The sequence below is a fragment of the Gossypium raimondii genome, chromosome 5, assembly GCF_025698545.1.
Source record: "Gossypium raimondii isolate GPD5lz chromosome 5, ASM2569854v1, whole genome shotgun sequence".
NCBI classification, from domain to species: Eukaryota; Viridiplantae; Streptophyta; class Magnoliopsida; order Malvales; family Malvaceae; genus Gossypium; species Gossypium raimondii.
The window spans coordinates 6,925,615-6,952,136 of NC_068569.1; the positions used below are offsets into that span (position 1 = coordinate 6,925,615).

The 26,522-nt window shown below is 33.7% G+C and overlaps 4 protein-coding genes and 1 long non-coding RNA gene across 5 annotated transcripts; 4 read left to right on the plus strand and 1 right to left on the minus strand.

Annotated features, from left to right (window-relative positions):
* Positions 1-123: 123 nt before the first annotated feature.
* LOC105768854 (uncharacterized) lies at positions 124-6,609 on the plus strand. The gene is made up of 5 exons (XR_001125913.2): positions 124-431; positions 5,118-5,222; positions 5,501-5,668; positions 5,809-5,868; positions 6,201-6,609. It is a non-coding gene; the product is annotated as an uncharacterized LOC105768854 (long non-coding RNA).
* On the minus strand, positions 6,545-11,310 carry LOC105768851 (neutral ceramidase 1). Its single transcript, XM_012589072.2, has 10 exons — positions 11,076-11,310; positions 10,267-10,652; positions 9,774-9,982; positions 9,301-9,645; positions 8,919-9,183; positions 8,555-8,825; positions 8,334-8,459; positions 8,013-8,076; positions 7,715-7,884; positions 6,545-7,352 (listed from the first exon to the last, which is right to left on the minus strand). Exons 2-10 carry the CDS (start codon positions 10,611-10,613, stop codon positions 6,804-6,806), a joined length of 2,346 nt encoding a protein of 781 aa, XP_012444526.1. The 5' UTR covers positions 10,614-10,652; positions 11,076-11,310; the 3' UTR covers positions 6,545-6,803.
* A 3,351-nt stretch (positions 11,311-14,661) lies between these two features.
* On the plus strand, positions 14,662-16,260 carry LOC105768852 (probable galacturonosyltransferase-like 3). Its single transcript, XM_012589073.2, has one exon. The coding sequence runs from the start codon at positions 14,846-14,848 to the stop codon at positions 15,878-15,880; it is 1,035 nt and encodes a 344-aa protein (XP_012444527.1). The 5' UTR covers positions 14,662-14,845; the 3' UTR covers positions 15,881-16,260.
* A 5,241-nt stretch (positions 16,261-21,501) lies between these two features.
* LOC105768884 (tubulin beta-2 chain) lies at positions 21,502-23,560 on the plus strand. The gene is made up of 3 exons (XM_012589125.2): positions 21,502-22,004; positions 22,092-22,361; positions 22,650-23,560. The coding sequence occupies exons 1-3, from the start codon at positions 21,611-21,613 to the stop codon at positions 23,324-23,326; spliced, it is 1,341 nt and encodes a 446-aa protein (XP_012444579.1). The 5' UTR covers positions 21,502-21,610; the 3' UTR covers positions 23,327-23,560.
* Positions 23,561-24,575: 1,015 nt separating this feature from the next.
* LOC105770767 (mitochondrial import inner membrane translocase subunit TIM10) lies at positions 24,576-26,399 on the plus strand. The gene is made up of 6 exons (XM_012592105.2): positions 24,576-24,736; positions 24,830-24,878; positions 25,204-25,256; positions 25,557-25,595; positions 25,722-25,791; positions 26,096-26,399. Exons 2-6 carry the CDS (start codon positions 24,837-24,839, stop codon positions 26,147-26,149), a joined length of 258 nt encoding a protein of 85 aa, XP_012447559.1. The 5' UTR covers positions 24,576-24,736; positions 24,830-24,836; the 3' UTR covers positions 26,150-26,399.
* The last annotated feature ends 123 nt before the right edge of the window (positions 26,400-26,522 follow it).

The window sequence follows — 26,522 nt, forward strand, 5'->3', positions numbered from 1 at the left end:
GAAATGAGGTATCAAGACCTCGGGGATTTTAAACTGAGCCATAAATATTTTTATAAATATTTATGGAGTGTTAAAAAGTTAGTATTAAAGTTTCGTTAAGAAATTTTAAAATTCGATAATTAATTGAACAAAAAGGACTAAATTGTAACAAATGCAAAATTTTGGGAAATGATTAAATAGCTTAAATGATAAAAGGAAGAGGGCTTAAAAGACAAATAGACCCAAGGTCTATTTGGGCTGGACGGCAGAGGCATGAAATCAGCAAGAAAGTAAGGAGAATTAAGGGCAAAATTGGAAAATTGCAAATTTTGCTTAATAAAGTTAGGACCCAAGTGGAATTATCTAGATTTCTCTTCATTTTTCTGAATTCTCATCAGCTAAAACACCATGGAAGGGCTTCTTCAAGCTGGTTCTTCATATTTTTATTACAAGTAAGTTCAATTCTTGACTATTTCTTGAAATTTTTGTATTTTTATGACTTTTACAACTAGGCCCACTTGTTAAATTCATTAGTTTTTGATTTTATGAAAGAAGTTGATATGAATATGTGCTGGAAGTATATGATGATTTAGCATGAAATTAGAGCTTTAAATTGTTCATATGCTGATTTTATTGAAAGAATTGAATAGAAAGTGAATGTTTGGGACCTAATAGTAAAAGAGTTTGAAGATAGAGTTATATGTGGAAATTCTGAATTTCAATAGTTGTGTAACAACTTATAATGTCTAGTAAAGTACTAATTGAGAAAATTAGATTAATTGAGGGGTTAATTGAGAAAGGACCGAATTGTATAAACTGTGAAATTTGGGGCAAAATGGAAATCAACATTTTGCACTAAAGCAGTTTTGGACAGCAGCAGTAGTGTAACTTTGAAAATCACCAAAATTGTAGAGATTGAATTAGAGGATGAATAAAATATGAAACTAAAGCTTATTGAGTCTAGTTTCTTATAAAAGAAATGATGTGAGCAATGGAATTGTAAATCATGAGATATAATAGATTTTGTGAGACAAGGTCAGAATGAATTCGGGTTCCCCTGTTCTGACTTTGGAAAATCATTAAAAATTGTAAAAAAATGATTATGAGTTATAGTTTATATGGTTAGAATCCTTAATGAGTCTATTTTTAGAAGAAACAAGCTAAAACATCATCCGAATTCTGTACAATGAGATAATTAATTTTTAGTGAAGAGTGGTCGGAACTGTCAGACAGCGAAACAGGGGAAACTTTAAAGAATAAACTGTACTATTTGGCTGAACCAAAAATTATGAAAATTTTATGGTATGAAGATATGTGAGTCTAATTTCAGGGAAAATTAACGGATCTTAATTTGGAGCTCTGTAGCTCCGGATAAAAATAATTTAGTGACTCTGACTCGGATAAACAGCTTTGAATATACATGTTAGTGAATATTGAAATTATGGTTAATGTTGTTTAAGTGTGTTATACACATTAAGGATGTGGAATGGAGAGGAGGAGGAGGAAAATTGGGAAATATATGAATGATTCGTGTATAAATGGTCATATGTTTGATTATAACTCATAAACGATGAAATATGAATGATGCTTATTTTTGTGCATTATTGGTCATGGTTTAAGCTCATGTGTGAAAATAAAGTTTCATAGTATGTGTGCATGGTATATTCAGTATATGATTTGGCATGAAATAATACCATGAATGGTTTATGAATTAACACATGTTGGTAAGCCTGATATATGAATAAATGATCAAATTGAGCGGAACGCCGGATTTGAGTACTTCTGATCAAGTGACAAAGTGATAAGTGGTAGCTTTAGCTACACTTATCTGATCAAGTGACAAGTGAAAAGTGATAAGTGATAGCTTCGGCTACACTTATCTGATCAAGAGACAAAGTGATAAGTGGCTACACTTATCTGATCAAGAAACAAAGTGATAAGTGGCTACACTTATCTGATCAAGAGACAAAGTGATAAGTGGCTACACTTATCTGATCAAGAAACAAAGTGATAGGTGGCTACACTTATCTGATCAGGGACAAGTGATAAGTGATCATACGTAAGACCATAGTTATACTATGGCAAAGTGAAAGTGAAGTACTCAATTTTCCGTGACCGTTCCCTAATTTGATTAAGGATGGTAAGTGACAAATGGGCCCGAAAGAATTAAAGTAAATGGATAAGTGGTAGTGTATTTATATCAGGACGATGTTGTTATTCAAACTAAAGTGATATTTTCATTGCTAAATTGAGAATTTCATAAATGTGTTATTGAATGGTATAATCAATAAACATTGAGTTAAATGGTAAATACGTATTAGTTTTGAATTTGATGTCATTGAATTGTACGTGAATTAAATGGAAATTGCTAGTGATATGATTTAAATTATGAGCATGAGAAATTGCGAATTGAATGAAATGGAAATGAAGCATTAAATTGCATGAGTATGTATCGGGTCTCACAGGCCCTAATTATTATGATTATAATATTTTGATGATATATTGTGAAAAGTTATAGAAACATGTTTATTATTTTGAAAGTTTTAATTTTGATGAAATTTTATAACTCGGTTAAATACGTTTACAAGTGTATGTGTTTTGGTAAGGCCTCGTACCCTATTCCGGTGTTGGATACGGTTAAGGGGTGTTACACCAAAATTCCCTTTTCTTTCTTTCTTTTGTTTCTTTCCTTTTCTCATTCTCTGTTGCGTTTTTCAATTCTGTTTCTTTCCTTCTTTTCCATTTGTTTTATATATATATATAATTAATATAATACTTATTTATTAAATAAATAAATATAATATATATTAACTAAAATATCTGATATTTCTTTAGTTATCGGTCTCAACTTTAGAAAAAGAAATAATTGTCTATTTGGTCCTTTTAACTTTTCTTTAATCTTTAATTAAACTTTTATCTCTATTGCAATTTAATTCTTTTCATAATTAACCTCAATTTAGACAAATTCACTTAATTAAAACTTAATTAACTACACAATTAACTTTGTAAATATTTATGATAAATATTTACGAATTCAATTACCGAAATGGAGTTTCGGGAATTTTTTCAATTTTATCTTTTTAATCAATTAACCATCGAAACGTTAAAATTTCTTAACGAAACTTTAATACTACCTAATGACACTCCGTAAATATTTATAAAAATATTTACGGCTCAGTTTATAATATCGAGGTCTCGATACCTCATTTTGATCCAATTTACCTAATAATTTATTTTAAATCAAAAATTCACTAATTCAAAAATATTTTTAAAATCACGCTTAACTTATAATTATTAATTAATAAAATTTTCTAACTTTTTCATAGAATTTAGTGATCTCAAATCACTGTTCTGACACTACTGAAAATTGGGTTGTTACAATTGCTGTCAAAAAGTGCTTTTGAGAAATAAAATATTTATTTTAGACATGTTATTATCAAGTAACAAATATGCATTTAAATAATATTTAAATTAGTTAATATTATTATATTTTAGTAAGAATATAAAATTATTATTATAACTTGTTAATATTTTAATATATGAAATATAAATTTTAAATATTTTAAGCAATAAATATTAATTATTTATAAAATTTAATTAGAATATATAAACTATATTTTAAATATTTAAATATAACCATTAAATATTTGTAATTAGTATTTTAAAAATATTTTTAATTTTTAATTAATAATTTTAACACATTTGTAATTAAGCACAAAAAAAAGGAAAGTATTATGTTATTGGAGGGGTGAAAAAATAATTAAGCACCAAAAGTGCTTTTGGGAGAGGAAAAGCTAAAATTTTTAGCTCCTTTTCAGAAATGCTTGTTCTGCACAACTTTTATTCCAAAAGTGCTTTTGGAGTCAAAAGTGTTTTTTTTTTAAACAATGAAGAACTAGCCCTAGAATGTTATAGTTAAATTTTTCAAATTCTTTTTTCAATTTTTATCAATAATAAAATGTCAAGGTTGAAAAAATATTCTATTACCGAAAATTAAAATGTAACAATTTTGTTAAGATGTAGAAAGTAGTGTTTATATAGTCATTTTATTTAATTTATATTAATATAACTTCTCTATCTGAGTTTAGTTTTATGAGTTAATCAAACAACATCCGTTCATGGATTAATCATAAATCTAGTATATTAATCTTTTGACGATTGGATTGAGTCAAATTTTGCAATTAATCCATTTACTATGAGTAAGCTATGTATTAGTTTTATACTTTAATTTGATCTATTTTTGTTTTTATATTTTTAAATTAATTATTTTCCATATTCTTTATTTTTAAATTTCAAATTTTGTCTCCTAACCCGACTAGTACAACTTAAATCCCTTTGATTAAATTTTGCTATTAGTCTTGTGTTATGCTTAAAATCATAGATTTAATCTATGTTCTTCAATTTATCTATTCTTAATACCTTTTTAACATTCGTTAAATTCATTAACGAGCTCTTTTTAATAATATGCATAAATAATAAGTTAAAATGACACTACATATGTTTATAGTATGAAATTTTGGAATTAACTTAATCAATTTAATAGTTAAGATTTTATCAAAACTAAATTTTTAAAATCCAAAAAATATATATACTTAAAATAATCGAATTAAAATACAAAAACTAAGGGTGTGTTTAATATACCATACAAAATTTTCACTCCATATGACGACCAACCCTATTCTCTGACGAAAGTCTCATCTCTTCTGAGAGCTCCTTCATCCTTGAGATTCTCAACACTTTTTCTTCTCTTTTAATTTGATTTTAAGTTTGATGTTTAATATAAGTGGACACCAGCTACGAAGTCACTAATATTATCAACTTCCCATTTCTTAAATGCAGGGGCGAAGCAAAAAACATTTTTAGGGGCTGAAATTAAATTATAATTTTTACGATAGTAAATATGTAATTTTATTATTTTAATAATTTATTTTTTTTATAATTTTTAAAGGATTAAATCAATTTTTTTTATCATTTTTAAGGACTAAAGTATAATTTTACTTTTACTAATTTAAAATAATATAATATATGTTTTCAATCTACAAATATTATAATTATGATGGTTGTTATATATACAAAATTATATCTTTGCTCACTATAGCTATACTAGATTGATGTATTTATCTTTGTCGTATTTTTAGTTGATTTCGTGGAACCTCTGCTAAAATGCGCCGGTAATGATGACACCATCAGTATCAAGGTTGATGACGGTAGCGATACAGTTACTTTCATATTCGAGAGCCCAAGTGAGTTTTTTCCGTTTTCCTGGGGTATTTTGTTAGCGGAGTTGGGTTTTGGTTTTAGGGATTCTTTCCTGTACTTGAGATGATTGACAAGTTGTTTGTTTGCATGAAGATTATAAAATAGGCAGTGTTACTGCTAACTCTTCATCAAGATGAAGATTCTGCGTGTTTCTTTCCCAGTTAGAATGACATAAAAAAAGTTCAGTTTTCTTCAGTAAAAGATGCTTGCTAATTTTGTTGACAATATAAAGTTGAACTGACATTTTCTGTGTTTCTTTTAGGCATGGGATAATGGATTAAAGCAGAAGATAAGATACCAGATTTTGAGATGGCCGCTAATGGATATTGATAGCGAGCACCTTGGAATTCCCAGATGCAGAATTATCAAGCTATTGTTACGATTACTTCAGCCAAATTTGCAAGGATTTGTAAAGATCTTGCTAGCATCGGTGATACTGCTACTACTGAGATATATATATATTTGCTTTATAAGATTTTATAGATAACATAATCTTTGGTCTTTATTTTCTTTCTTATGGTTGATCTTATTTACTTGTACCTTCGCAAATCTTAACTCTATTTGGTTTAGTTGCAGTTGTTATCCCTGTAACCAAAGAAGGTTCTCAGGCCAAACACCACTGTAGATAAAGTATGTCCTTTTTCCTGTATTGTTTGTACTTTCATTGAACATGGTTATTAATACTACGATACGCCCTGTTTCAAGTATGTTGGTTGGACCCTAGTGAGCCTTGGGTGTCGATATTATATGCATTGGAATATCCTTTCGAGATTATACTCTCGTACTCACGTTTAGATATTTGATATGTGACACACAAATACTTCAATAAGCAATTGGTCTAGGTTCAAAAAGTCTTGTAAGGTGCATCATGTCTAGGGTTCAAACTCTGTAAAATCTCTCTTTGAATTTTACCGAAAAGGTGAATGGTTGATATTGCGGCTTCTTTTTTTTTTTTCTTATAGACGCTTGCAGCAAGGAGCTACAATTATAGAGATGAACGACATTTGCATTGAGGTATATGAATTCATTTACAAAGGCTACTCCATTGTTTAATATGCTGACAATCAGCTAGACTTCAGAACTGCCTGTCGTGATCTCAATACAAGATGGCTGAGATGGGTTAGATCAGGTTTTACTTGGCACCCAAGATTGAAGGTGATATGGATGATGAGACTTAGCCACAAGTCTTTAACTTGATCTTGGCTTAATCTCTAGAGAATGTGTTTTGATTTATGTGGCCATTAATTTCCCCTGAGATAAGATAAACTAAGTGGTTGATAGGTGATAATATTTCTTTCATGTGATAGGATTGCAATTTCTTTATTATTTTTCTTTATTTCTTATATTATAAAGGCAACAGATTCATGTACTGTTCTTTCCACACAAAATACAATTTGAATACATTGAGCTAATGAGTTGAGGCAGCATTATAGGAACATTGTTGGATTCGACCGTGTTTGAACTTATAACCTAAAGGCAATTCATTACATAAATAGCATAAAAATAATTAAACTTTGAAGACGCTGTGCCATACCATGTATAAATAGCTTTGAGCTTTAATTTTCTCATGCCACTACAAAAGCACTTGATGAACCAGTGAAATGCCGAATTGATCCCATAAGCCCTTTTGAAGCACCGAAATGTCTTATTCTGTATACTCCCGGTGAGGAAGATGATGGGATTATCCATTCGATTGTTGCCTTACTCTGGGGGCTTAACTTTGAAGGTCTTGACCATTTAAAGCGAAGGCAGAAATCATCGTCATCATACATTGGGGTCCATGTATCCTTCCCTTGGAGCATCTCAACAAGGGCGAAAGTACCTTCTGTCAAGAGATCATTCCTGGGGCAAGATGACCAGAAAACAACGGTCACGGTGCTGCCTCTCTTGAAGGTTGAGTTAGCTGGAACATCGGAGCTGACATCCCCGAAGTTTTTACCAGCAGGAGTTGAGTCCATTATAACTGGAGTGAGTAAGCTTATTTGCTTCTGTAGAAGATCTGGAGGCGGCATCCCGGCTTCAACAGGTTGACCTTTGATAAGAGCAGTTGCAAGCTTCTGGAACTCCTGAATGTAGGCACTGAGTGTGTGTGGACCATACAGTGTGGAGGCACCCTAAGAAACAAAATATCTTGTCAGAAAACTAGACAAATAATAATACGTTACAAGTTCCAAATAAATGGACAAACACCATTCGAAACGTTTTCTTCATGCACATGTGCGCGGATATAGGTGTGCAAGTGTGATCAAATAGCCATAACAGAAAAAGCACAGGTGAATTTGATAGCAATTTACTAGCCGAGCAAGCTACTGCACAATTAATATTATGTTTTACTATTTCTAATTTTTGAAGACTTACTAAGCGAAAAGTCTAAAGCTCTTCATTCAAGCAAGGAAATTGGAAAGTGGTCTATTATGATCAATCAGCACACTGAGAGAGATAATTTATATTCGAGTATAGTGCATCTGAGACTGACCTCGTATCTCTGCACTTGGTACTCTTCTAAGGTAGCAACATACTGCGAATACGTATTAGTCAAGCCAGCTATAACAACATGAGTGTTACTACCAAATTCCCCATTACCACTCCTTGTAAGCACTGTCTTCACAGCATTCCGGAGACGCCTCCCAGACATTGTTGTAAATTCTGATTGAAACAAAAAATAAAAATGGTAAGAATCAATCCAATTATTGCATTGAGTGAACAAAGAAATTTACTTCTAGAAGGTAAACCTTCACATTAAACAGAAGAAAAGAAACAAGAGAAGCTACTACCTCCTGGTACACTGAGAATGACAAACTGCCCTATCCGAAGGATCTGGATTGGAAGTACTGAAGGCTGCCGAGATAAAGAACAGGAAAATATTCCATCAGTCAACTTAGAGTAACAGAAAAGGAATCATAACGATAGTTCTTTCTGAATATTAAGACCAATTAGGCATAACAGAAGACTGCATGGCGTCAAAGGAATCCATGGATTCAAATGATTGAAATACTTCATCAAGCATCTAAGTAAAGCTCATGTAACGGAATGAGTTGGACTTTATGAAGACTCCACCGGACTAGTATGGCCCCTATGATACCGTTGGAACTCACCGCCCAATCATACGGTTGCTTCATTTCACCAGTATCTAGCAAGATGGGCTTTGGATGCTGACAATCAACTTGTTTCTTATCTGGAGTTTTAAGTACGTCACGGACAAGCCTCCAAAAAGGATTTCCCTGATATAAAATAGCAACAACATTAATCACAAAAAGCAGGCATTGATATGGTACATAAAATGTGCACACATAATGAGTGCAGAGTCTTAAATCACCTGGTCATCTCCTTGCTTAAAATCAAAAGCTCCAGGTCCATCAGTTGTTCCTGCAGCAAATGCAAATCCCATTGCAGCGGGACAAGTTTTAACTACCTCAGAACCTCCTCCCACTTTAGTAAGTGTTACCTCAAGCTGGGAAAAGTCTATGTAAGTGTGACGATAATCAACCTCTCCTTTTAACTGTTCAGATGCTTTCTCAAACAAGTCCACGGCTTTTCTGAATTGCCTCTCTCCGATAATACGAGTACTTTCAAACTCATCAGGATAGCTGCCAAGTGAAGCGCACTTCACATTTTTAGTTTTCCTAGTCACTATATTTAGTACTTACAAAAGAAGTGCATAGCAGGGAGAGGTACAGTACCCTGGTCCTCGGCCATAGCACAGCTCATTCTTTCCACCGCAGGTACTATGATTGAAGTCACAAGGAAGACCGGTGTCGGTGCAAAATGCTCCGAGTACATTGGGACTAACATCACCACAATTTGTTTGGCAAAATGCAGATACAAATCCGGGCTTTTCAGCCTGTTTAAGAGCACCTCTGACGCGTCTGGCAACACTCATAGTTTGTGTTGCTGGGCTACCAGGAGATGAGCGGAAGGATGTAGCAAGCTCCAGTAACTTATTGTCTGCATGTAAAAGATATTAGAAAGAAATATTGCATATAGACTCAGCAAATCAAAGAGTTCGAGCTATTTATACTTAACATTAATGCCCAGGCATGAAATAGAAATCAGAAAACATACTATCATCATGGATGTTGGGGATGATGTTAGAGACTCTTCGAGGTAATCCGTCAGAGCCCGATTCATTAGTATCTGAACTTTTAATGCCATTTTTCTCAAACCAGTCTTCCATAAATCTAGCTGCTGCACCTTTGTTATCCCCGCTGATCAGTGAGTTTGTACGACTCATCGATGTTCCGTGAGTTGCGAACCAGTTGAAACTACCCACTGGACCCCACTGATCATCTACGAACTTTAAAAGGGTCATTTCTTTATCAACGTCATATTTATGTTTTCTCCTTTCGGATGCAGGGTTATTGAGATAGGCACTGGGACTTCGGTTTACACTAGCATCTAGTAGTTCTCCTGTTGAAAATCCAGAATCTTTGAGAACAAATAACAAGAAGCAAGGAAGACTTTCCCTTCATATTATTTCGGAAAACACCTAAAAATAAGGAAAGAATGTAGGAAGTCAATATTTCCAGTTCCTTTACCCTTGTTCACAAAAATAGATCCGGGTCGAAGATTTTCATGAGCTTGTATGATACTTTTCTCGATGCCATCTACCAGGACATCAAATGACTGACGAACAAATCCTAAAGATGTTATAAGATACACTACATATTGGAGATAACCTCCTGGACCGGCATGGGTATGAATACCACTGATAGCAACATTCTGTTCAGTATATAACTCCCCATATCTGCACACATAAGAAGCAGTTTTATAAGGATAGACAAGTCAAAACATTGAAAAAAAAAACTAGTCATATAACTAAAACTCATGTTGATACAGCAAAAAGAAAAATGGCATACAAGAATTCTAAATCTTAATTTCAATCAGTATAGAGAAAGTCAGCTTCTTTGATGCACAAATGGCTTGCTTCGAAGAGATAATCGCATAAACTTCAATCAGGATTTGGCCTTTATATGTCATAAACAAAACCAATATCTTCAAGCATAGCATTTAGTAATAATAATTAATTACCTTGCTTTCAATCTCTCAATCACTTTGATCGTCACTAATTGAGAAGCCATGCAAGCATCGAGGTTAACAAATACAACTCTTTTCCCCTGTGGCTCAGCCACAATGAATGAGCGAGCTCGCAGCCTGAAGTGAATCCCCGAGGCAATTTGTTCCGCGTTAGCATATCCCATCATGTTAACGTCGGCTGCAGGACCAGTAATGTCGTAGCTTCCAAGTCCGATCAAATAATCGGATTTGGAGACTACTGTTTTACTATATTGGAGCAAAAGCACCAGAGACATCCATAAGCAAATAGTTCTCGAAGGACTCCAAAAGTAACAGTGGATGGAAGCAAGTAACTCCATCATAAACAGATAAGTACACCAAGCAGCACTTAGTTCATGCCCCTGCATCGAAGCATTCCTCATGGAGAAACAAGCATTAGTCCAAATTATAGATGGTAAAGGAATTCTTATATATTTAGCTTCAAAGAATCATTGTGAATTGCATTTGCCTGAAATTAGAATAGTCATAAGCATAAAACCTCATTAACCACACCGAAAACATGAGGAATGCTTAAATTATATACAAATAATTTGCATGACCCAAAAGACAGCTTAAGTCTACTATTATATAACCATAAAAAAAAATCTGTTCATCACTACTCCAGCTAGCTTAAATACAATTACCCATTAAAACCTTCCATAAACCACATTATAACCACTTTGGAAGAACACCCATTAAAAGAATGGAACTGAAGAATCAAGAATTTCTAAATGATCAAATAATACATTACGCAGAATTTTTAAAAAGAAAAAAAAAAACTATACCTATTTTTGTTGAGAGTAAAGATTGATCTCAGCTTAATACTTTGTATGTGTGTGAGAGAATGAGGGAGGCTACGATTCTTAAAGAGAAACAGAGTAAGGAAACTTAAATTAGTTGCTCTGAAAGGAAGACAGTGATGATGCTTTCGTACGTTCACATGATGTCTGTGCTTCCAAGTATGAAATTGGTTTAAAATGTAAGAATTTATAACTTCTTCTTTGTCTCATAATTTCTTTGATATTAAAACTTGGATTTCGGATTTTTTATATCCAAAACATCATGATAGAGATTAATAAAGCTTAGTCAACTGTTCGGCACATGGGAATACCAGGGGCATCACCCAACAAAATAGCTAACATGTCTGCTTGTAGACAGCCATATATGTTTTTACTTTGATTTTGTGACTCAATTTTTATTATTTTCACTTTAATTATTCAAAAATATATTTTTAAATATGGATTGGGGTTCAAAAAATTAAAGATTGAAGTAAATAAATGGTAGAAACTAAAAGAATAAATAAAATTATTAGATTATACTTGTTTATCTCATTTCTAAAAATTTAAATTTCTTTTAGTATTGAAATTTTAAATTTGAAAATATGAAAATAAATTAAATAAATTGTTAGAAATTTTTGATCCGTCCGCATAATATTAAAATTAATTAATTTAATCTCCTTCTAAATTTTAAAATTTTATTTTATATTTTCAAATTATCCTTAACGAAATCAAATCAATAACTCATATTAGATAATTGCCTACAAAACTTTTTTAATTATATAATCTTGAATTTGACATGCTAAGTTAAAAGCAACGGAAAAAGTTTAATTTGACAAATTTTTCAATGTATTCAACCAAATTTTTTCATTTTAATTGTTTTTTTACCCCAAACAATATTTAGAAAAAAAAACAAAAGAGAATTTTTTGGGTGACTTAAAAATTGGGTGACAAAAATGAAATTGTAAATATAATGTAACATATATTGTTAATCGCGTTAAAAATTTAATGTTAGGGTGACTAAAATGAAAACACCTTAAAAGTTCGGGGATGAAATTATAAAGATTTCAAGCGCCCTAAAAATAGAGTGATTAATTGGATATTTTACCCTAAAAGTTGTTACAACACTACTTTTAAAAAAAGAATTGGTCTTAATTTATATGGAGCGGTAATTATAATTTTTGCCAAACACTCATTTGATACAGGTTCAAACCATGTTACCTCGATCTCTTTCCTCGTATTATATACAAAATATGTTTTTTCGTTACAAATTTTAAATAAATAAACAATCTTGAATGATAGATGAAAACGAAAAGTTTGAAGTTTATTTACGTGAAAATTACTAACCCTTTAGGAAAGTTGTTTTGTTAGGGTATTTCTAATTTGTTGTTGATTTAAATTTCTTTGCTGGAATTTAGGAGAAATGAATTCCTTAGCGTAAATGGAACCTTTGTATTCACGATGTAAGAATGAATGGCTGAGGCTGAGAAAGAAATGAGAAATCATGGGTTTTGTGCATAAAACAAACACTAACTAACAATGCAGAAGACGTTTATTCCAAGACTTGAGACATTTAAGAAAAGAAAGCAATGGGAAAACGTTAATTCTTAGGAAATGAATTCAAATGTTCCCATTTAGGCTCACTCATTAACCTTGACTTTATGTGCAAACATACAACAACGAAGTTTGATCTCATCTGGCCTCCTTCCACACTTCTTTTTGGATTTGAACATCATCTATTCTACTCTGTTCTAAACAACAGCTGTAATGCGCATAAAACGGGATGTCTGTCATTCTCCTCTCCCCCTTGTGCAAATGCCACGATAGTATTTGTTCACTGAAATAGTCAACTAGGCCCGTTAGGCCTCAAGAAACCAACCATGCAAAGTGGGCTTTCCTGCTCCAAACTGATGGTCGCTAATTAATATACGGGAAATCCTTTAATGATATTCAAGCAATAAAGATTAACCTTTACATGGCTGGCGTCCAATCAACAATATGTCTATACCTACAGGGTTAAATTGTATGACCACATTACTTTTTAACCAAAAATATCGATGTGGGATGAGATAAATGCATCATACTAACTCATTTACAATGATCGAACGTACCATGCTTCAGCCTTCAGTCGCATTAATTATTTGAACCAAGGCCGGTAGATCTCAGATTGGAAATTAAATTCGTTATAAATGACAAAATGAAAAGGTTGATTGTGTTTTCACTTCATCGTCGTCTATACTCAAAAGGATTATAAACTCGAAAAATTAACTTAAATAAAAAAATAAGACTCGTTTTTTTACACAAGTGTCAAATAGAATTTTTTTACTTAAGCCCAATTCAACGCATATTAGCTGTTTTGCTCTACTTTATTATTATTTTGTTATCATTTCGCTATTGTTTAACTGTCATTTCGTTATCATATTATTACTATTTTGTTTTTATTGCTTGTATATTGTATAACTTTTATTTTATTATTAATTTTGCTACTATTTTAAGGCGTTTATTTACTAAGTTGTAACCAACTTAGTGTTATTTAAGTATAAATATTTTTTAAAAATATATTTTCAATTTGTTGGGAAATATTTATTTTAATGTTTTTAGTGATTTGATGTATTAAACTTTTTAAATTTGTTTTTAATATAAACAATAATCTAAAACAATTAATATGGGCGAACAGAGTCGAGCTTAAATTTAGCGCTTTTAATCTGAGTAAGGCTTGGACAGAATTTTGAATCTAATTTTCAAGTCATGTCAAACCCGAACTTAAATATTGTATCAACCCGATTAATGGTTAGGTCTAGTTTTCACATAAAGGCTAGTAGCCTCTTGCTTTACTTTCATGTTGAAATCTTTTGTAGTAATATAATCCACGGCAACATTAAACAATCTTGTCCACCTCATTTTGCACTATATTCGTAATCATCCAACTATTAGTACGTTTTTCTTTTTTGTTACTCAACTATGAAAAGTTCTATTTATTACTCTTTTTTTTTCACGAGCTAACTAATTGATGAAAAGATAATATAACAGTATTTAAAATTGATATAATAGCAACATTAGCCCTCACCATTTATGCATTATGTCAATTTAGTCATAACTCTAAAAGTTGAAACCTCAATGTTTACACATGATGTAATTTGATCCATTTTCTTTTATTCCTATTTTTATTTGTGACTCTTTCACCTAAAAGACTAAAAAATAAATCTAATATATGTATAAACACTCAAAAATCCATAACAATTTTTATATTTTTTTACTAAAATCAACCTTCAATGTTACAAATAAAAATAAAACTACAAAAAATTAGAGTATACAATCTATAAATGTTAAAAGTTTATTTTTTGAAATAAAGACTAAAATGACACAATTAGTAAATGTTAAGGTTATCTTTTTGAAATTAGGATTAAATTGTCATAATAAAAAATTAAAGATACTAAAATTATATTTTCGATGGTAATTTAACGACACAAAAATGGAAAAGAAAAATTCGAATGTGTAGTTGGGTCACAAAAGAAATCGAAAAACTGAATGACCTCACAATGAAACGACGCCGAATGTACAGTTCCACTACTTGTTACGGTGCAATCAGAACCATAGGATCGTCCCGTCTGCAATCAAGCTTCGAGCTCACATAAGACGCGTCTTGCCAGGCTGGACTTGTCCCAAGTTGGGCCCCACTCCTATTCGAATCAAACCCGAAACAAAAGGTCAAAAAACTCAAAAGCGCAACATTCTCCTTATCTCTCCACAGTCGTTCTCCCTAATTTTCCTCCACCGCTATGCATCCGTCTAAACCACTCAATCTCTTTTTTATTTTAACGGTCATGATCCGTCTCTGCTTCGCCGATCTACCTTCTTTTCGGGAGGCACCGGCATTTCGAAACGGCAGAGAATGTCCACAAACAACATGGTCCTCCCTCGACAAAGAGATCCACAATCCCTCCATTATCCACATCGCTATGACATTAGACACTGCTTACCTCCGGGGCTCCGTCGCTGGAGTCTTCTCCGTTCTCCACCACGCCACTTGTCCGGAAAACATCGTGTTCCATTTTGTCACCACGCACCGACACGGAGCTAAACTCACGCGCGCCATTACCTCCACTTTCCCTTACCTCAACTTCCATCTCTACTACTTCAACACTAACCTCGTCAAAGGAAAGATCTCGTCTTCCATCCGACGCGCCTTGGATCAACCACTGAATTACGCGCGTATGTACCTAGCTGATCTGTTGCCAGCTGGGGTCCGGCGTATAATCTACTTTGACTCTGATCTTATCGTCGTTGATGACGTCATCAATCTATGGAGCATCAACTTGAGAAGCCACGTGTTGGGCGCTCCCGAGTACTGTCATGCCAACTTCACCAACTACTTCACTTCTAAATTCTGGTCCAACCCGGCTTTTTCGGCGTCGTTTAAAGGAAGACCAAGGAATCCGTGCTATTTCAACACTGGCGTTATGGTAATCGATTTATGGAAATGGAGAGAAGGTAAATATACGGAGAAATTAGAAAACTGGATGAGGATTCAGAAAAGGTATCGTATCTACGAGCTTGGTTCTTTGCCTCCATTTTTGTTAGTTTTCGCCGGAGATGTGGAGGGGATGGAGCACCGGTGGAACCAACATGGGCTCGGTGGTGACAACTTGGAAGGCTTATGCAGGGCTCTGCACCCCGGTCCGGTTAGCTTGTTGCATTGGAGCGGTAAAGGAAAGCCATGGCTGAGAATCGACTCTAAGAGACCCTGTCCGTTGGATTCCTTGTGGGCTCCTTACGATCTGTTCCGCCATCCGTCTTTGTTCTCCAATAGCTAAAATACGGTGGAGAGAGTTCATCGGATTTCGTAGGAGAATAAGGACACGTGTAAAAAAAGGAAAGCACCTTGCAACTTGCTTCGCCAGTGAAAATATGGAGTTACCGCGGGTATAAGTTGCCTGTTAACCGCGATGGTTTTCATGTTTTCATTCTGTTTTGTTTGTTCATATAGGAAAGTGGGAAGTGGAAGTTTAAAGGTGTACTCCCTTTCTCTTTTGACTATAATTTTTGGATTAATTAAAGTTGTGTAGATTAAGACAATATCTACATAAGTAGATATGACCCCGTGAGGTGTGTCTGTTGTATTTATTGTTTTCATTTTTGTGTTATTAAATTATTCCGATAATAGAAATTTTCCATCAGATAACCTTTTTTATCATTCATTGCACTCCGATCGAAATTAAATCTCATACCAGAAAAGATACATGTGTTTCTAACGATTTAATTAAATAAATTATTACTTATTTTTAATTTGATTTAATTAAATAAATAATAAATTGTATTACTACTCATTCAATTATGATTTTTTTGCTAAATTATTTAGTTGGTTACTTAATTTTTAGGCCGTTTTTATTTTAGTCACCTATCCGTTAAATCTTTAATGACATATATTATGTTTACACTTTCTTCTTGATCATCCAACTTCTAAGTCTTTTTCATTTTAGCCACTAAAAAATTACTTTCACTTTATCAAAAGTTTTAAATATCTTTTTTCAATATTAAAATTTTAAATATTAATACATCAAAACAATTAAATAATTTGTTTAATAGTTTTATCTCTTGATAATGTTAGTCGATTTATTGCTCTATATTGAAATTAATTAAACTAATCTTTTAATTTTGGAAATTTTATTTTATGTTTCCAAATTATTATTAATGAAATCAACGCAAATAACTCATATTTAGTAATTGCGTATGAAACTTAATTTTTTTGGTTATATAATTTCAAATCTTTTATGCTAAGTTAAATTTCTTTTGATTATATAATATTGGATCTTTCATGCTAAGATAATAGCAAAAAAAAAAAGATGACAATTAATTAAATGAACTACTTGTTGCTTGCTTGGATAAAGAAGTGATAAAAAATAATTAAATTGATTAATTTCTTTTAGTTCAAAGCAAACAAAAAATGGCATGAAGTGTAAGAGTCCCTTACCAAGTCCTCGCATACTGTGCAGTGGATACATCACAACAAGCCTAAAACAACACAAGAAAGAAAATTCAAGAAACTTCAGTAAAAGTTTTAAGAGGCTAATAAGACCCCTCGAAACCACAACCACCAGGAATGATGCCATCAACAAGAATAAAGTGTTCATAACAGTGATCTCAACAAAGTAGTCAAAACCCTACCTGCAAACGAAAGGGAAGGCCAAAGACATTGGCGGCGGCCAGCAAACACACGACAGTTTGTTATTAGGTTCAAGAAAGCGTCAAAACGTGGATGGTGAGACAAGTGACTATATCCCCCAAAAGAGATTGCATAGCCAATGTCTATGCACCACTAATTTTATGCTCTTAAATTTAACGGGGTGGACTGGTGTTATGATAAGATGACCTTGAAAGATGCAGCAATCCGGATTGCTAACATCCATACACCACTAAGGGTGGCTTTCCAAGTAAGTTCTCTATCCACATCTATGTTCCTAAGTTAAATATGTTTAAACAAGAGATGCTCACATCAGATATATCATCTAAAGATATCCACCATACTTAATTATTTTTAATGTTAATGGGATATTGTGGGAGAGTCTGCATGAATTATGGTTAGAGACATCTTCAAAGGGGACAACATTGAGGCCTCATTCAATAAAACTCTACTACTCCGGATCCTAAAGACAGGTAATCTAGAGAAATTTCTCATTTTCAACCCATTAGTTTATGCTTGGTTCTTTCCAAGATCGTGACTATGACTGTGGCGAATTGCTTGAAGAGGATAATACCTAAACTTATCACCTCAAATCAAGTCAGTTTCATTGCAGAAGATCCCCAAGAGACAATATCTTAATAGCAGAGGAAGTTATCCACTCAATGAGAACTAAGAAGGGTGGAAATAGTTGGATGTAGATAAGGCTTATGGTAGAGTTTGGTGAGATTTCTTGAAAGACTCACTTGAAGAAGCAAGCCTTCTGCTCAGCTGATTAAAGTCACCATGCACTGTATTTCAATGGCAGTCTAATTGTTGAGTTTAAATCTACTCATGGAATTAGGCAAGGTAATCCTTTAGGCCAGCACTAGTTAAGTGGGATAGCTGCTGCCAACCGAGTAATAATGGAAGACTAGTATTTAGTTAATGGAGGGAGAAGAACAAATCATTTTTGATTAAGTTGGGTCTTCAGCTACTAACAAAGAAGGATGCTTTTTGCGTACAAGTTTTGTGGACAAAATACAAACTTTAGAAGGGGTGCCCAAAGAGTATCTCACGAAATAATTGCTCTTTTGTTTGGATGGAGTTTATCATAGCATCAGTTGGTAAGTTGGCAATGGCAAAAACGTGAAATTTTGGACAGACACTTGGATGTCAGATCTGGGACATTTGTGGGAGAACCGTTTAAATCAAAATGGGATTGATATTGATGTGTGCGTGAAAGACATGGTGGATGAAGATGGAATGACATTGCTATGTGGTTAAGTCCCCCAGTCTACTACGTATTGCAAATCATACGACCTCCCACTGAACAAGTTGGGAAGATGCATGTCTTTGTAAATGGTCAATTATCGGTCTCTGAAGCTTACAGTTTCTTAACTAAGGGTTGATGAGTCTCAAAGAACATGATCTGGTCATTGATATACACGTGAAGCAATTTTTATGGCTCCTTGTAAAACTGAGGTTGTTGTTTAATTATGAGAGGTGGTAAAGGGATCTAACCATGTATGCTTCTTGCTAAATGTGTGGTGCGACACAAGATACCATATTGCATTTAGTCTGTGATTGCTCAGCAGTTGCTCATCTCTGGAAGCAAATTGTTCCGCACATGGAGCAGGTTCCATTCTTTTCCTTGTCTTTGCTTGATTGGCTTATGGAAAATCTACGGAATACAAAGGCAATGTTCACTGTTAATGCTCATTGGATCACTCTTTTTGGCATAACTTGCTGCAGACTCTTGAAACACGGAAATTATTTCATTTCCCGAAACCATGATTGTTTCTCAGGAAAGGAGCTTAGGCAAAGTATTAACATGGCTCGACATATTGAAAATTGCTACATTACTGACAGTTCAAACCAAGCAGAGCTCGTAAGCAAATTGGTTTGCCACCGACATGATGGGTAAAAGGTAAACACAGATGGAGTGGTCAAAGCTGATCCGATACCATCGTTTGTAGGTTGGATCTTGAGGGATGATAATTGGAATCGGATTACAGTTTTTTGGCCATAATGTTGGCTGGCGTATGCTCTATCACTCATGCGGAGCTATGGGTAAATTTTTGTGGTCCTTCTATAGTTTACAATAAAGGCTACAAACAGGTATTGTTAGAAAGTATGGTTTCATGTTCATGTTTAACGGTGATGGTGTTGCCTTATTTCTCCTCTTACCTTCCTTTTTCTCTTCAATATTTCAACTCTTGGGACGAATTCGAATAGTCAGCAATCAGGTTGGGTGAAGGAGCCTAGACAGACCTGAAACAAGGCTTAAATTGGTTTGAACGGGCTGGATCTGCAACACGTTCTGGCCTATCTAGCTTAGCAGCATCAATTAAGATAGGCTGGTTTCACCCATGATTGGCCGGATTCGACATGAAAGAGGGACATCAGGGCCAGGGGAGAGAGAAAAAAGGAATTTACTTAAAATTTTAATTATCAATACTCATGGTATTCACTGAATAGGTACCATATAACATGAGCAAGCTATGAGCTATATGATGTGAGCGGTCCCTTTCCATTACTCATGCTTACTCGTGTATCAGTATACCAGGTTATGCTACTTCATCCAAAAAGAGAATCAAAACCCATACTACATTTTGGTTAACATTTATATTTTGTCCGCATCCTAATTAAGTAGCAATGTTTGCCTTTATTCACTTCAGAATTTCAACTCTACTTTTTACTATAACTATTATGTATTAGGTTATTGTTCTTTTTACCATATTATATGTAATTCTTTGAAAGTTGTGATTTTAAGTCCCTATTTCATCCCACTTCATGTAATAACATTAAGGGGGTTAAGATATTCAGCGTGGGGTTACATAATTATGAGTTGATGGTTTGGTGGAATGAAGCAGCTGTTTTTGGGTGTCGTATCGACATATTTGATATTTATGATAAAAAGAAAAGAAAAGAGGAAGGGAGATAGCTGATGCTTGAATCAGGAGGGGGGAGTTTCCTGGGAAGCTGTGATATTTATTTGCTTGGTTCAGTGGAGATCCGTGAAGCAAAAATATGAATCGCTTGAGATCTATTTGAATTACTTTGTACTGTAATTTTCTCATTTTTCTTTGGTGGGCCAGCCCACCTCTCTTTATGCTACCTATATTTTATTTCCTATTTCTTTTTATTTCCATTTATTTTATATTTTACTAGAATAACTAGAATAAATAATAAAAAATTATTACAAATTTTATAATCGAATATTTCGATGCAGTCCCACCGCTATCTCAATCAACCATTCATCATTCAATTCATAATAATACTAACGACGATGAGTTGCCCAAAAAAAAGATGATGAGTAGATGTGAGTTAATTTTAAAACCATTTATTTTATTTTTATAACAAATTATATAATAAATATATTTATAAAAATAAAAATTAAACTCTGGCATTGTAGGTTTAGATGAATTTCCTAATAGTTTTATTATTAACAAATACATTAATAATTCTAGTTGATGTCATGGTTGTATCTTAATATTTCTTTATATGTACAACGATTGAAACTATTTTATATTAAGTAAATGATTAATTTTTTAGTGAAAATTATTTAATTTTTTGACACAAAACATGTGAAAACAATTTTTCATTAGGTTAACCTCACCCTTCAATTATAGTTCAACTTAGTAAATTACCAAAAACATAATTTTTATTTATAAAATAACAGATATTATTTGTTAATAAAATAAAAATATTATTATTTTATATTTTAGATAAATTTTGAAAAAAAAACACATAATAAAATTTTACCTTATAATATCATAAATTTAATATTTCAACTAACACTTTATTTTTAATTTTTTAAATATATTTGATGTATAAAATTTTTACTTATATTTTAATCCGTTGTTTAGTTTATTCTTTTTAATAGTTTTGATGTGATATTTAAAAACCAGTGGATGTGATGTTACCGTCACGTGCAGTTCGCCAGCTGTTGTCCAACCTTAGACTAGACTCAACTAGCCGACAATCGTATACAGCTGTCTCTGCAATTTTGAAATTTAATCCTAATTTTTTATTTTATCTTTAGGTTAAGTTAGCCGTTACCTCTTTTTGTTATATTCCAGCCGTTAACTGTTGTCAGCCACTGCCTCGTAACCATTGATTCAAATTTCAAAACCAAAAATTTTAACCTAACCAACTAACCAATCAGGAAGGCAGGCTGTACAGTAAAAAGATAGTAATTGAAATTTTAAAAATAGAAAAAAATAAAATAAATAAAAACCCTCATCAATCTCATCTCTGTGAGATATAAATAAAAACATCCCTAAGAATCCTTTCATTTCACCCTTTTCCTCCATATCTTCAGTGTCTTACTCTCTCCGACTCCGTGCTTCACTCCAGCTTCTCCTTTCTCTCTTCAAAGAAAATGCGTGAGATCCTTCATATTCAAGGTGGCCAATGCGGCAACCAAATCGGAGCCAAGTTCTGGGAAGTTGTTTGTGCTGAGCATGGCATAGATGCAACTGGGCGTTACCAAGGAGACTTGGATCTTCAACTTGAGCGAATCAATGTCTACTACAATGAAGCCAGTTGTGGTAGATTCGTTCCTCGTGCTGTTCTCATGGATCTTGAACCTGGAACCATGGACAGCATCAGATCTGGCCCCGTCGGTCAGATTTTTAGGCCAGATAACTTCGTTTTTGGTCAGTCTGGTGCTGGTAACAACTGGGCTAAGGGCCATTACACTGAAGGTGCTGAGTTAATCGACTCCGTACTTGATGTTGTTCGTAAAGAGGCTGAAAACTGCGATTGCCTTCAAGGTAAACAGATCTGAGCGATTTAACTTCTTCTTGTACGTTTTAACTGGTTTTGAAGTGAATAATTGTTTCTTCTTTCTGTTTATTCAGGGTTTCAGGTTTGTCATTCCCTGGGAGGAGGAACTGGATCTGGAATGGGAACACTGTTGATATCGAAGATAAGGGAGGAATACCCAGATAGGATGATGCTGACTTTCTCAGTCTTCCCATCTCCTAAGGTCTCTGATACAGTTGTGGAGCCTTACAATGCCACTTTGTCTGTTCACCAATTGGTTGAAAATGCTGATGAGTGTATGGTTCTGGACAATGAGGCCTTGTATGACATCTGTTTCCGCACACTTAAGCTAACCACTCCCAGCTGTAAGCCTTACCCTGATCTATGCTTTTTGTTTTGCCAAGATTATCGCTTAGAGTTTGATGTACTAGATCTATGTTAGTAATATGGAAACTAACCCTCCCCTTTTTTATTTAATGTAATTTGGGAGTATCTTTGTGAAGCATCTTGGCTCAGATTTTGCATATGATTATTCTGTGCTATATCAACTTGTTTTTTAATGCTAAAATCAATTTAGTTTAGATCTAAGATCATTTTGGGGATATCCGAATGTCTCACGTATCTTTGATATTTTCGTTTTGATCTTTTCACAGTTGGTGATTTGAACCATTTGATATCTGCAACAATGTCTGGAGTTACATGCTGCTTGCGATTCCCTGGTCAGCTCAACTCCGATCTCAGGAAACTTGCCGTGAATCTCATCCCCTTTCCTCGTCTTCACTTTTTCATGGTGGGTTTTGCTCCACTCACTTCTAGGGGGTCTCAACAGTACCGAGCTCTAACAGTACCTGAGCTCACCCAGCAAATGTGGGACGCAAAGAACATGATGTGTGCTGCTGATCCTCGTCACGGTCGATACTTGACTGCATCTGCTATGTTCCGTGGTAAAATGAGCACCAAGGAAGTGGATGAGCAGATGTTGAATGTCCAGAACAAGAACTCCTCATACTTTGTTGAGTGGATCCCGAACAATGTGAAATCGACCGTTTGTGACATCCCACCCACTGGGCTGAAGATGGCATCAACATTTATTGGCAATTCAACATCCATACAGGAGATGTTCAGGCGTGTGAGTGAGCAGTTCACAGCTATGTTTAAGAGGAAGGCCTTCTTGCATTGGTACACAGGGGAAGGCATGGATGAGATGGAGTTCACTGAAGCTGAGAGTAACATGAATGATCTGGTCTCAGAGTATCAGCAGTACCAAGATGCAACAGCTGATGATGAAGAGTACGAAGAAGAAGAAGAGGAACCCGAATACGAGGACTAAGGAGAAGGAAAGTTATTGCCATTTTGGCAATTCAAAATCTCAACTCCCAGTTGCTGGTGCTTTTTTTTTCCTGTTTTGGATGTGAAAGAATTAGTCATTTACTTTTGCTGTAACTGCTGTTGCATTTCTGGATATTTGCAGACTTGTATTTTTCTTTCTTTGAAGTTTCTTTCTAAATATTGTCTTGAGTTTTATGAAAGCAAATGAACTGAATGATGAAATATTATAGGCAAATCTAGTGTGCAATTCTGGTAAAGCACTAAATGTTTATGAAATCTGGAGTTCTCTTTTTGATAGCTTTGAACAAGCATTACAAATCTCGGATACAAGTTGTTTAATGAAGAAACCCTCGAAATCTGTATGTCGATCGTTTAAACAATCATTTTTTTGGATGCAACTTGTTTAATGAAGGAACATAAGAAAGCATTGTTGGGGCGAAGCTATGACGCTATCGTCAATGGCGTCATTGTATTTTGGAATTTGACTAGACTCTAAGTCAGGACTTGGACCGCCTATCAGCAAACTTAGCTCATTTATTTCGAGTGGTTGTAACTTTTCTTTTCGGTTCACTCCTAGAATCGGTAATATGAATTTGATTAGGTGGCTAATCATCCAACACAAACAGCTTGTAAGAAATTTAAGCACAAAAGACCGGATTTTTTTATCCATATAAACAGCAAGATAAATAACAGTAAAGAGAAAAGTATGGAAGACTAGAGGTGCTCATGGGCTTAATCGGGTTCAACAAAATTTTAAACTCGTTTGTTAGACTTAACCTATAAAATGAAGTTTAAAATTGTCTTAGCTCAATCCAGAAAAAAATATTAAAATTTAGACTCAGCTTGAATCATATTATTTTTTTATATACCTGTTTAAAAAAATAGGTATTATTTTTTTATCAAAACTTATTTTTTAAACCTATATTTTACTTAAACTTTTTCACTTTTCGAGTGAACTTTTGGACCGGCCAGGGTACCCAACCAAGAGCAGGTATATACACGACCCAATATCATGTAAATTAAAAGGATAATTTTTCTGTTATTTTTAACTTGATGCCAAATGTTACTTTTAACATCGTTCTCATATTTATTTGTGAAGTTATTTTATTTTTCTAAATTAAAAGAATAATTTATTCTAGGGAGAAAATATTTTTGTCACTAAATAAAACGAAATTATAAATTTACCCCTAACTTAAATTAAGCAATGACGTGGCGTTTTATTATTCAGTTTTAAGTCGAAATTATATTCATAGTTACACCTTAGACTTACCTCTAAAACCCTAATTTGAGATCCAATTTAACGGACCTAGTGAAGCCCGAACCGGTTTCCTTTTCCCATTTCTCGTTTTCGGCGGATCTTTAAACCCTAACAAGAATCAGGCTTCTCTTCAATCAGAGGAAAATCATACAAGTCAGATTCTATAAAACCCATTTTCCTAGCATGGTTAAATGTTTACCCCTCATTTTTATTGTTAGGTTCTGATCGATCTTGTTTGGTGCTCAGGGTTCTAATGGCTGCCAACACCACCCCAGCTGGAATAGACAAAGAGCAGGTTAACTATTTTTGTACTGTTTTTTTCCTAGCTTTGGGTTTAACTCTCTGATTTGCATTGAAAGAAAAACCTGATCTTTTCTACTCGTTAATTTGGCCTTTTGTTTTGCTGCATTTGGACTCCTTAAGTAACTCTGGATCTCTAGTCTCGATGGATGAAGGCGTTTCACTGTTTCTATTAACTAATTGGAAATAGTTTTTGGGACTTATGTCGTTTTGGGTTTTGATTAAAGATTGTAATTTAATTTAGTTTTTTATTTTTTATTTGTCATCATTATTGCAATGTATGTGGGTGGTTTGAAGGTCATGTTTGAATCGCTTGGCAGGCCTTCGGCATGGCGGAAACGGAGATGGAATATAGGGTAGAACTCTTCAACAGGTAAAGAGAATTCCCAATTGTTAATGAATATGTTTAATAGTACATCTATAAGTTAAAACAAGATATGTCAAGATTTACTGCCAGAAACAAACGTAAATTATGTTTCATCTGGGAAACTCCTTGAATGATTAATATATCTTCCAATAAATGAAGATTTGAGAGATGAGAATTTGAAAAAGGACCCTTGTGGCCCGATAGGCTTTGTTATGGATAGTGTGACAAATCTTCTCCACTGCTTTCAAGTTTTGAATGCCAATACTCAAGTTTCTGAGTGCAACTTGTTTTATGATTTTTATTCAGGCTTGGACAAACATGTTTCAACAAGTGTGTTGACAAAAGGTACTAAAATCCCCAATGCAGCCTTTCTCATTTTTTTTGTCAAACTATCCAAGAGATGTACACATGTTAAATATAGTTGCTTTTTTCATTGAGGATGGCGTCAACGATAATCTCTTTCTGCTTTAGGTACAAGGAGTCTGAGCTAAACATGGGTGAAAATAGTTGCATTGATCGCTGTGCTTCGAAGTATTGGCAGGTATATGTTATTGAACTTATAACCATGTCCACCAACTATATATAATTGCATGTTCTTGTTCTATTCATAATTACCACAATATATATTATACAAGCTGTGTACTGCATTTAATTGTGCCACTGGTTTGAGTCAAACATTTGCCTAATATACTCGGCAAAAAGTGCTTTTAATCGTTCCACTGTCGAGTCTTGATTCTGATAGTGATGATCGGTTTCTTTTAGATGTGCTCAATTTTGTATCATATTTTCTTAGATGATGACTGAAATTTGATTCTTCTACATACAACTTTTGTGATATTTTGTAGGTGAATAGCATGATTGGGCAGATGCTGAGTGCTGGAGGTAGGCCTCCAATGTAAGATGCTGCCATCTTCCATTCTCAATTTTGATTTACATGTAAAAGCCATGGCTTTGTCTTGCTGGTTGCCAGAGAATGTGGAGACTGAAATTAAGCTTACAACATGTCTTTAATGTGTTATGAAATCACATTTTGTTCTGATAATTGTATCAGTTTTGTATTACTTACTACTATACAATAAGGATTTTGGTGTTGAAGAGCTTCTTGGTTACTGGTTAATTTTTTTAAAGAGGAATTGCCATTTGAATTCATCTTATATGGATTGAAGCTGCTGATAGAAAATATGCACATATTTTAGCTACTAACTAGTTATGTGTGTATACATATAACCAATTACTTAATGAAATAGGTCAAATTTTGCTATTAGTTTTTGT

Coding starts and splice junctions, on each gene's coding strand:
- LOC105768852 (XM_012589073.2), top strand. CDS start 14,846: ATGCATCCGTCTAAACCACTCAATCTCTTTTTTATTTTAACGGTCATG.
- LOC105768851 (XM_012589072.2), bottom strand. CDS start 10,613: ATGATGGAGTTACTTGCTTCCATCCACTGTTACTTTTGGAGTCCTTCG. Junction 9,983..10,266: donor ATTGAGAGATTGAAAGCAAG/GTAATTAATTAT, acceptor TTATGTGTGCAG/ATATGGGGAGTTATATACTG. Junction 8,826..8,918: donor TGCTATGGCCGAGGACCAGG/GTACTGTACCTC, acceptor TTCACTTGGCAG/CTATCCTGATGAGTTTGAAA.
- LOC105770767 (XM_012592105.2), top strand. CDS start 24,837: ATGGCTGCCAACACCACCCCAGCTGGAATAGACAAAGAGCAG. Junction 25,257..25,556: donor AGGGTAGAACTCTTCAACAG/GTAAAGAGAATT, acceptor ATTTTTATTCAG/GCTTGGACAAACATGTTTCA. Junction 25,792..26,095: donor GTGCTTCGAAGTATTGGCAG/GTATATGTTATT, acceptor GATATTTTGTAG/GTGAATAGCATGATTGGGCA.
- LOC105768884 (XM_012589125.2), top strand. CDS start 21,611: ATGCGTGAGATCCTTCATATTCAAGGTGGCCAATGCGGCAACCAAATC. Junction 22,005..22,091: donor AAACTGCGATTGCCTTCAAG/GTAAACAGATCT, acceptor CTGTTTATTCAG/GGTTTCAGGTTTGTCATTCC. Junction 22,362..22,649: donor TAAGCTAACCACTCCCAGCT/GTAAGCCTTACC, acceptor ATCTTTTCACAG/TTGGTGATTTGAACCATTTG.